The 10,289-nt window shown below is 39.6% G+C and overlaps 2 protein-coding genes across 2 annotated transcripts; one reads left to right on the top strand and one right to left on the bottom strand.

Annotated features, from left to right (window-relative positions):
• Positions 1 to 2,899: 2,899 nt before the first annotated feature.
• On the top strand, positions 2,900 to 5,486 carry LOC112196319 (pentatricopeptide repeat-containing protein At4g14820). Its single transcript, XM_024336635.2, has 2 exons — positions 2,900 to 3,660; positions 3,823 to 5,486. The coding sequence occupies exons 1-2, from the start codon at positions 3,056 to 3,058 to the stop codon at positions 5,414 to 5,416; spliced, it is 2,199 nt and encodes a 732-aa protein (XP_024192403.1). The 5' UTR covers positions 2,900 to 3,055; the 3' UTR covers positions 5,417 to 5,486.
• A 76-nt stretch (positions 5,487 to 5,562) lies between these two features.
• LOC112196320 lies at positions 5,563 to 7,220 on the bottom strand. The gene is made up of 3 exons (XM_024336636.2): positions 6,453 to 7,220; positions 6,208 to 6,357; positions 5,563 to 6,086 (listed from the first exon to the last, which is right to left on the bottom strand). Exons 1-3 carry the CDS (start codon positions 7,188 to 7,190, stop codon positions 5,796 to 5,798), a joined length of 1,179 nt encoding a protein of 392 aa, XP_024192404.1. The 5' UTR covers positions 7,191 to 7,220; the 3' UTR covers positions 5,563 to 5,795.
• Between the last annotated feature and the right edge of the window lie 3,069 nt (positions 7,221 to 10,289).

Below are 10,289 nucleotides of genomic sequence, written 5' to 3'. Positions count from 1 at the left end.
CTCTTACTACAACTTCTTGATCCGTCTAGTCGAAGGCAGCAAAAGGATATGTAATGGCCATCTTGGCGTGAGTTAATGAAATCTACATTTCTTAAAAAAAAAAAATGTACTTTCCTTCTCCAATATGGGTTCCTCGTCCGTTTAAATATATACCTTTGCCTTTCATCTTTTTCGGGTGACATGCAAGCTCAATTTTTTAATAGATAATACTATAAACAAAATAATCAGACTAACTGACTAATGTACTTATTTGATTGCTCAATCCGTAATTAATAACACTCAAACAATTTAGGGATTGAGAGAGTAATTTTGATATCTAGCATGAGAAACATAAATATTTTAACTTTTTCAGTCTTAGAGGGGAGAATTTCACAAATGGTCACTCAACTATGACTCATTCGACACTTTGGTCACTCAAATTTCAAATATATCACATTGGTCACTTAATCATGGACATATCACTTTAGGCTTAGTTTGGGATTGATGTGCTGTGAGAGGAAGCACTTCCGAACTTGCTGTGAGAAGAAGCAGCTGAGGTGTTTGGTAAGCTGTCTTTAAAAGTGTTGTAAGAATGAAAAGCAATTTCTAGGTGTTTGGTAAGTTGTAGGGCAAAAGTGCTTTGACTGGGTATAATTACCAAAATGGTCATACATGCTAAGATATGCCACTAAAATATATAATTTTGTTTTTTGATTATGTAACCATACCAACTTGAAATCTCATGTATTATCCTTGTACCCTTGATGGACCAAATAAAAAATTTACATTAAAACCTTCAATATGCATATTATATCTTACTATTACACAAAATCAGTTTGAAATATTTGGATTAATTTCCCGATTATAGTTCAACGGAAACCATTACACAAAATATATAAAAGTCACTTGAATTTACAACTAAATGCTAAGTAGATGCATTCGTTAGACTTTGTGCAAAAAGAAATGAAGCTTACATAAAAAGGAATGTTACATTAATTTCATACATCTCAGTAATGTTCAAAACTCACAAAACTAAAATACAAAAAGCACATGTCTGAATATCTGGTATACTGAAAACTGTAAACTCTGAAGTACTTGGGTGATTGGAAAGCTTCTTTTCCTCCATCTTCACTAAATTCTGGTGATTTTGAGAAGTTGCTGGTTGCCCTGGCAATCTGATTCAAATTGAGATGTACAGACCCAAGTCTAATGAGTTTTGGAGAGTTTGAATATCTAGGACTAGGTGGGTTTCAGTACCTGTAGATTTCTTCTTTCCCATTTGCTTCGTGTGATGGGAAAGAGAAAAAAAAAAAACACAAAACAAAACAGCTCAGAACAAATATGCAAACCGTAGAATTCAATGACCAATTGTAATTGGAACTAGGCACCATAAGAGATCAGATTGCAGAAATTACAATTCAGCTTTACAATTACAATTGTAGAACTAGGCACCATAATTGGAACGGCTCCAGCTTTACCTTCCCCTAATTCAAATAAGCAAAGCAAACCGCAAAATATAAGGGGGTAACATTATACTATGTTTGGAAGATCAAATTGTAGAAGAGATTGGAATTACAATTCAGCAGAGAGATAAACAAAAGGATAGATTTTCTTTTGCAATCAACCCTGATTTGTGGTCTTCAACAGTCATACAACCTCTAACCCACTCTACCAACCCTTCACAGTAAACAGGATGAAAAGTAATCATCCGATCTTCACTTCCAATTTTGCAAACTTCCATAAGTATTACAGAATGTAAAGTATGCATCTGCAAACACTTACATCCCTTATCGATCTCCTCTTGCATATCAGCAACACAAACAGAGAGATTTACACGGTCAGAAAAATCTAACAAATGGGTTCCACTATACTCTAAAGCATGAACTTAAGAACTGAACTTTAACTCTTCAATAGTTCAAATTCACATAAATTTTGAATCTCTAGTCCAAAACTCTAATCCAGTGGAATAAAGTTATCACCTTCAAAAACCCAAATGAAACATAGAGATACCCACAAGTTTCAAAGAAGAAAATAAGAGCTTACAGAGTCACTGAGCTCAAGGCCACCCTTGAAAAGCTCTCTACCACTCCTTGTAACTACGATGACCTTCATCTTCTAGAGCCAGAGAGAAACAGACCCACTTCACAAAATTGAGCAAGCAACGAACCCTTTAAGTTGCAGAATGGGAATCAACGAAGGGTGAGTGAGCCGTAGTTAGATCTGAAAATGGGTTTATGGGGGTGTCTTTAATAATGATGTGGGAATTCCAGTGTTCTTGAAGGTTTGTGAAGAGCCAAGAATTCTGGATCATCTTTGTTCGAGTTGTCGAAGAAGAGAAAGAATTGGGTAATCAATGTTCAATGTAAATTTTAGAAAAGGACGAGGACAAATAAGGCAATTCAGTCAACTTCATTAAAAGCTCCGTATTTTTCAGCTCGGTTCCGCAAAAGCCACTTTCAAAAGCTACTAAAAGTAGCTTCCGATTTTTTGCTGTAGCCAGCAGCGCTTCTGCCCAGAAGCCAGAATATGGGAGTTTACCAAACAACCTCACCGAGCATCAGAAGCACTTTTAGACTAAAAGCATATTTCAAAAGCAATGCCAAATTGGGCCTTAGTCACCCAAGGAGCATTTTATCTCACTTTAATCACTTCTCCCAATCATTCTAATATAGATTTTTCAATTTTTCACAATTTGTTGGACGAAAATATCATTAATATTGTGGCAAATAATTTTTAACGAAGTGACTAAAGTGAATAACAGAATTAAAACTTGGTGACCAAAGTGATATATTTAAAATGTGAGTGATCAAAATATCGAATAGATAAAAATTGAGTGACCATTTGTGATATTCTCCGGTCTTAGAGTGTAAGTAGTGAGTTGGATGTGGACACAAAATAGCCTAAAACTCGCCAAGTATAACATCCATCGTGGGAAATGCCTGTGTGCTTCCCTCCATTTCTAGCACACACTGCACATTCAAAACCAAACTTCTGATTTCTGTGAACCAATGCCACCGGCGAAACATCCCTGAGAAACCCGCTTGTAACAATCAAATTCCTTCATTTCCCAAACTCAATGTCAACCCTACCCTGCACCACCTTGTCCCTCCCTCGCCACCCAAACCCAAAACCAAGCCCAACAATCCTATTCACCACACCCACAACCCTCTTCACATCCCTCTCCTCCTCCACCAACCTCAAGCACCTCAAACAAGTCCACGCCCAAATCCTCAAATCCAACCTCGACCGCTCCGACTCTCTTCTCTTCAAACTCCTCCTCTCCTCCTTCACCCTCTCCCCGACCCTCCACTACCCCCTCTCCCTCTTCACCCAAATCCCGAAACCCCAAACCCATCTCTGCAACAAGCTCCTGCGTGAGCTTTCGCGGTGCCGTGAACCCGAAAAGGCCCTCTTGGTTTATGAGAGGATGAGGAGGGAGGGCGTGGCTCTCGACAGGTTCAGCTTCCCGCCGCTGTTGAAGGCCGTGTCGAGGGCTTCGGCTCTGGCTGAGGGGATAGAGATTCATGGGCTTGTGTGCAAGTTGGGCTTTGATTTGGACCCGTTTGTGCAGACGGTTTTGGTTAGAATGTACGCTGCTTGTGGGAGGGTTATGGATGCACGCCTGGTGTTTGATAAAATGCCTAGCCGGGATGTTGTTGCCTGGAGTATTATGATTGATGGGTATGGTTCTAAATTCTCAAGTTTTAACTTGGATTATGGTCACATTGTATGACATTCATGTTTGTGAAGCTTGAAATGTCTTTGTCTCTGTATTACTTTAACCATTATTCGATGAAATGTTTATCGATGCTAATTTGACATGTAATATATATGTACAAACAGGTACTGTCAGAGTGGCCATTATGACATTGCATTCAACCTCTTTGAAGAGATGAAGAATTCGGATGTGAAGCCAGATGAGATGATTCTTTCCACCATTCTTTCTGCCTGCGGCCGTGCTGGGAAGTTAACTTATGGGAAAGCAGTCCATGACTTCATTGAGGAGAATGAAATTGTGGTCGACTCTCATATACTGAGTGCTCTTATCGCACTGTATGCTGGTAGCGGTTGTATGGATTTGGCTCAGCAATTGTTTGACAAGACGTCAGAGAAAAATTTCGTAGTTGCAACTGCTATGGTCTCTGGGTATTCAAAACTAGGACGGGTTGAAGATGCACGCTTGATTTTTGACCAAATTGTTCAGAAGGACTTGGTCTGTTGGAGTGCTATGATATCTGGTTATGCTGAAAGTGATCGACCTCAAGAGGCACTTAGATTGTTTTCTGAAATGAAAGTTTCGGGATTAAGACCTGATCAAGTCACCATGTTGAGTGTCATTTCAGCTTGTGCTCATCTTGGTGCACTGGATCAAGCTAAATGGGTTCATTTATATGTTGATAAGAATGGATTTGGTGGAGCTTTGTCTGTCAACAATGCCCTCATTGATATGTATGCGAAATGTGGAAGCTTGGAAAGAGCAAGAGGGGTGTTTGAGAAAATGCCGAGAAGAAATGTGATAACTTGGACCACTATGATTAGTGCCTTTGCCATGCATGGGGATGCTAGTAATGCACTCAACTTCTTCAATCAAATGAAACTTGCCAATGTAGAGCCCAATGGGGTTACATTTGTGGGTGTGCTTTATGCTTGTAGTCATGCCGGGTTAGTTGAGCAGGGTAGACAAATCTTTGCATCGATGGTGAATGAATATAATATCACTCCTAAACACGAGCACTATGGTTGCATGGTTGACCTCTATGGCCGTGCAAATCTCTTGAGAGAAGCTCTTGAGGTTATAGAGACAATGCCCTTGGCACCCAATGTTGTCATTTGGGGATCTTTGATGGCAGCTTGTCAGATTCATGGTGAGATTGAATTAGGAGAATTTGCTGCAAAACAGGTTCTTGAGCTGGAACCAGATCATGATGGAGCCCTTGTCGTCTTATCAAACATCTATGCAAAAGAAAGAAGATGGGAAGAAGTTGGTATGGTGAGGAAAATAATGAAAAATAATGGCATCTCAAAGCAGAGGGGATGTAGCAGGATAGAACTGAAGAATGAGATATATGAGTTTTTAATGGCAGACAGAAGTCATAAACAAGCAGATCAGATCTATGAGAAGCTAGATGAGGTAGTTAGGGAGGTGAAGCAAGTCGGTTATACGCCCAATACATGTAACATTTTGGTTGATTTAGAAGAGGAGGAAAAGAAAGAAGCGATTCTCTGGCACAGTGAGAAGTTGGCTCTTTCTTTTGGTTTGATAGGTGCAAAAAAGGGTTCTTGCATTCGCATAGTTAAGAATCTCAGGATTTGTGAAGATTGCCATACTTTCATGAAGTTGGCTTCAAAGGTGTATGATAGAGAGATTATTGTCAGAGATAGGACTAGGTTTCACCATTACAAACATGGTTACTGTTCTTGTAAAGACTACTGGTAAATTGGTAATTGTAATCTTCATATAATATCATATCAATGAATTTCACATGTGACTACTGGTTTAATTGAATTTAGAAAGTTAGACCCAGAATTTTAAAAAGAGGATCAAGGCACCACAGCAGATCTATAAGAATAGACCGAGATACTACATTTTCTATCTGGATTCATAAACCCATGTAGGAATTGGTCTTTTGCATCAGCTAGGCAAAATATACATTTTGAACTATCCATAAGAAAAACGATTAAATGATTAAGCTCAACAGGTTCCACATACCAAACAGGACATTGGAATCTCATTTGTAGGCTTCTCACAAGATATGAGATCATGATATCTGCTGAGAGAAGACATGGAGCCTCTGATATATATCCACTGATTCTCTTCATGTTGGGATCTTGATGTTATATTCAGCAGTAACTTCATAGTACTGGTTATTTCCAAAAGTAGAGGGGAGCCAAAACTTCTGCTTAATCTTTCCAAGTGCTCTTGAAAGTTTATATTTCAAGAAAGAGAGTACTGCTGAAACCAATCTTTGGTTGTGAGATACTGAACTCCGTCGATACTCAAGAAGCCATGTATTGGGATCTAACTGCACTGCTGAGGCACCCCAATTCCTTTGCACCCAAGACGAGTTTTCCTTTCGAATCACATAGCCAACCTTTCCATCTGACCACTATTCAACCACAAAAGAAAAAGGGGTTGAAGAAAAGTGGAATAGGTTTGTGCCTAAGTTACAAATAATCGACACACTTTTGTAAATATAAACGTTATACAGTGAAAGTTTTGAGCTTTACCTCTGTGACTCTGCCTGATAAGATTGTGTAAGACCGAGACGAAAACCCAGTTGTGAGCAACCCTGCAGTCTGCAAAGGCCATCCCCATATGCTCACCTCTTCAATTGCAGATTTGAACAGTTTACAATGTGAACTCAGAAGCAAACCATCCTAATTGATATCAGAGCACAAGTTTAGAACATAACCAAAATGGGTTGCAGAAAAAACAATGACTGAAAGCTTCAAACTTTTTGATGAATAAGAACCTGGGTAATTTCCCAAAGAGAATTAGGATAGCTGCAATTTGAAACCTTGCCAGGAACAAGACCCTGCATCTCTTTCTGCAAGAACCTCAGCCTCCCATTCAAATCTTGCACAACCCAAGATTTCTCACCAGCATTTCTCACAATCTCAGGTGACAAAACAGGTTTCAAAACCCCAGAAGCCAAATTAGAATAAAACCCATAAACCACCACATAAACCAAACTTAAACCCAGAACCAGTTTCCAACAATCCCACCCAAAACCCCATTTCCTCCCCTCCTCTTTCTCCACCACACTCTGCTCAAAATCCAATCTTGCAGAGGGCTTAAGATCCGGAGAAGCTTGAAACCGAGGAGAGGTCGATATTGGGGTCGACAAAACCGAAGCGTCAAAAGAAATGGGAGTCTGCTCAACACTAGAATTGGGCCGATCGGGCCTCGAAGACGAGAACTTTGTCATCGAGCTCTTCTGGACGCTAAAGGGCATCAAATCAAGAGTGGCATTGATGCTGGCCAAGCACATATCACAATTGCAATTGGCGTCTTTTCTGCAACCTGGGTAGTAGCAGCTTTCGGATCGATCTTCCTCCATCGGAGGACCTGTGGTGCTTGACTTCACTGAGGATGATGAAGACGACGCCGACGACGCCGTGGTCGGTGTGGTAACGGTTTTCTTCATGGTTGCGAATTGGGTTCTTTGGGGTTTAGGAGAGATGGTCTGTTTGTTGTTTGATATGGTCATTTCAGGGGGAAAGGGGAGGATTGGGTTTTCAAAATTTGAACCTCCAACGGTCCTATAAGGATGCCTTTTTGAAGAGTACCTGCACCAACGGTTTTTGTACCATACAACTCCTAAACGCAATAATTTCTCGTATTATAAACGAATACAATACGTACTTACATTTTTTTTAAATACTTTCGTACTTCATATTTTTAAAAGAAACTAGTTAAATTTTCCATACTTTTGAACTCAAAAGTATTATATACGAATCATACATGATTTTTATATTTTGTTTTCTTCGTAGTTTACACAAATTATTGAAAAAAAATACATATAAATAAAATTTAAATTAAAAAATTAATAATTAATTAAAAATATTTTGTCGAATTCTTAAACGAACTATTTGATGAAATATCTTAATAATACACATATGTATCTCCTGTATTTTACTAACTATATCTTACACTATTGTAATCTCTAGGGTGAGACTATATCCACCCTATTTCTTCACCCTACAACCAATTTTTTACATTAATATTCTAAAGTTACCCTCAATTACACTTATTAAAAAACTAATAATCAAACTCTAATTAAGCAATTCTACTTAAAATAAAACTCTTACTCTGCCCTCTTCCCACCTTCCTCATGTGAGTTGCTCATGAGAGTCAGGATTATTAATTTGAGTTCATGTGTAGAGTATTGGTTTGGGTTAATGATTCCGAGCATAAAGATATACACTAAGATCTTTATATAGGGCTAATTAGTGATGACTATTGGAAGTTAGGGAGGACTAAAGCAGGATTTTTAACGATTACAATTGTTTAAAATGGCATCCTAAAAAATCTTGGGAGCAGACACAAGCCACAAACGGCTTAGAGTTAGAGCTACGGTAAAACAAACCAGAAGGTGTACTACACCAACAAGTTGTTCATGTACAATAAAATACTCCTCTGAATAACTTATAGAGAAACTAATGGAAAAGAAGATAAATTTCCAGCCTCCTCAAGATAATTACCAACAATGAGACCATTGCCATGACCTTGAGATTTGGAGACCAAATTAATCATCAGAATCTGCAATTCAAGCATGCAAGAGTTTGGTAGACGAATCAAAACTATATTCATCCTAGCACAAGTACCATTGTTCTCCAGGCACGCAATTGTTGTACTCATAGCGTGATTATGCAGAGATCTTTTATAGAATATAGCAATGAACAATCTGCCTGCACACTCGAAATAATAAGAATAACACACTTGAGCAAGCAAATACCCAAAACATCGCCTGGGTCCTAAACCCAAATTTGTGGAGAACACAAGCCCAACCATTAAGCTATGTTTTCGGCCCAAAACCAGCCCAGCCCCCATGCCCACAACCATATACTGGGCACCCCAACAATCTGATATGGGCACCCAGTCAAGGCAGGACCAGACGCAATAATGAAGAATCGCCATTCAGGCACCTCAAACAGTCGCACGCCTTGAATCAGCACACCCAGCAGTGCCTCCATCCCAGATATCATTGTCATCAACAAACCATCCAGGTGATGATATCTGCGGCCAAACATTATGACCGTCCTCATCATCGTCAGCAAGCTTGCTGTGTAGACGTCTAGTGGTCTACCCCATCGCCACAGTAGCCAATCAGACAAAAAAACCATCAACTCCCATCTGTTGGACAAGAGGCAGCACCGATCTGAGGTCGAAGACAAACATTGACTCATATCTGCTCCGTACCGGCCGACTCAAAAGAGAAGCACGAGCAAAGAAACTGCCAGGGCCCTTATCGCCAATATCCCACGACGAATAGCCTCGCCACTACTAGGCAATCAGAAGATTCTCAGAAGAATCCACCCCCAATCTCTACTCAAACCCTAGGGTTTGCTTTTTATATATTTTGGTGTGGTATAGTGTAATACCCTGAAAATTCGTATTAATTTCTGATAATTTTTCAGAGATTATTAAGTTGATTGTTGGGACGATTTCGTGGTTCGGGAATGGAGTGGAATTATTTTCAAACAAATAATTAGTTAAAGTGCATTGTTTTAGGAAGCTCAAAGGTTGACTTTTTATTCGTCGAGTTTCTCCAAAATCTTCCTTCATGAAAGTTGTAGAGCGCGTCGATACAAGTTCGTGGACATATGGTATTCACGAATCGGAGTTCGTACGAGAAAGTTATGATCAATAGATAAATATACTATTTTCAGAAATTTACTATAAATAGAGGATTTCCGGAAATGGACTTTCCATTTCCGTCATTTTTCTAGAAAATTCCATAAACTATTCTTTCTCTAACTTCCTAAGATCGAGGGTTAGCTCAGTGGTTAGAGCACCCACTACCTAAGATCAAGGTCATGGGTTCAAGTCACCATGGTGGTAGGAGTGAAATCCTTTGATCCTCTTTAATTGAAGAATAAGGAAAAAAACTCCTTTAAAGAAAAAAATACTATAAATAGAGGATTTCCGGAAATGGAAATCACTTTCCATTTCTGTCATTTTTCTAGAAAATTTCAGAACCTATTCTTTCTCTAACTTACGGCCGACCCTACCCAGACCCGATATTTCGACCTGGCCGGTATTTCATTTTCCGGCAACAACAGACAGCAGCGCCGGCACAGATCTGTTCGTCTCCTCCTTCAGGTCCTCTCTGCAGTGACGGTTTGCTCCGATTCTCATCCACAGAGGAGGAATGAAGTGGCAAAGATCAGTAGCTATTGACCTGATCGGTTCTCCGATCTCCGGCGATGGCGGGGCATCAAACCGGTCATGTTCGGTTGCTGGGAGCATCCTCTTTCAATCCATAGTGGTAGTTTTGGTCGATTTGCACCAGAGAAGCTTCAACTCAAGGTGAATAGTGATTTTCGGCTTGCAGCGACCATCTAGGACAAGTTGGGCTTTGCTCCAGGTATTAAAGTTGATCCTCGTTGTGTAAACTCCATTTTGGACGGTTGGATTAAGATGGTTTTGAGTTTGGCCGGTAGTGCATTTAGTGCAAGTGTAGCCTTCTGTGGCGGCTTGTCCAGCTATGACAGGGGAAGTTTCTTGCTTCATTTATCATCTACTCGTCGATACGAGCATTTTGATATATGATATATAACTTTTGGAGATTGTATGAGCACGTTAG

The sequence above is a fragment of the Rosa chinensis genome, chromosome 4, assembly GCF_002994745.2.
Source record: "Rosa chinensis cultivar Old Blush chromosome 4, RchiOBHm-V2, whole genome shotgun sequence".
Classification (NCBI taxonomy): domain Eukaryota; kingdom Viridiplantae; phylum Streptophyta; class Magnoliopsida; order Rosales; family Rosaceae; genus Rosa; species Rosa chinensis.
This window is presented reverse-complemented; position numbering and strand designations above follow the sequence as displayed.

What these genes read in the sequence shown, in the direction of transcription:
- LOC112196319 (XM_024336635.2), top strand. Translation starts at nt 3,056, where the DNA reads ATGTCAACCCTACCCTGCACCACCTTGTCCCTCCCTCGCCACCCAAAC. An exon ending in TGGAGTATTATGATTGATGG is followed by an intron (nt 3,661 to 3,822) that starts GTATGGTTCTAA and finishes ATGTACAAACAG; the next exon opens with GTACTGTCAGAGTGGCCATT.
- LOC112196320 (XM_024336636.2), bottom strand. Translation starts at nt 7,190, where the DNA reads ATGACCATATCAAACAACAAACAGACCATCTCTCCTAAACCCCAAAGA. An exon ending in CTCTTTGGGAAATTACCCAG is followed by an intron (nt 6,358 to 6,452) that starts GTTCTTATTCAT and finishes GATATCAATTAG; the next exon opens with GATGGTTTGCTTCTGAGTTC. An exon ending in TATCAGGCAGAGTCACAGAG is followed by an intron (nt 6,087 to 6,207) that starts GTAAAGCTCAAA and finishes GTGGTTGAATAG; the next exon opens with TGGTCAGATGGAAAGGTTGG.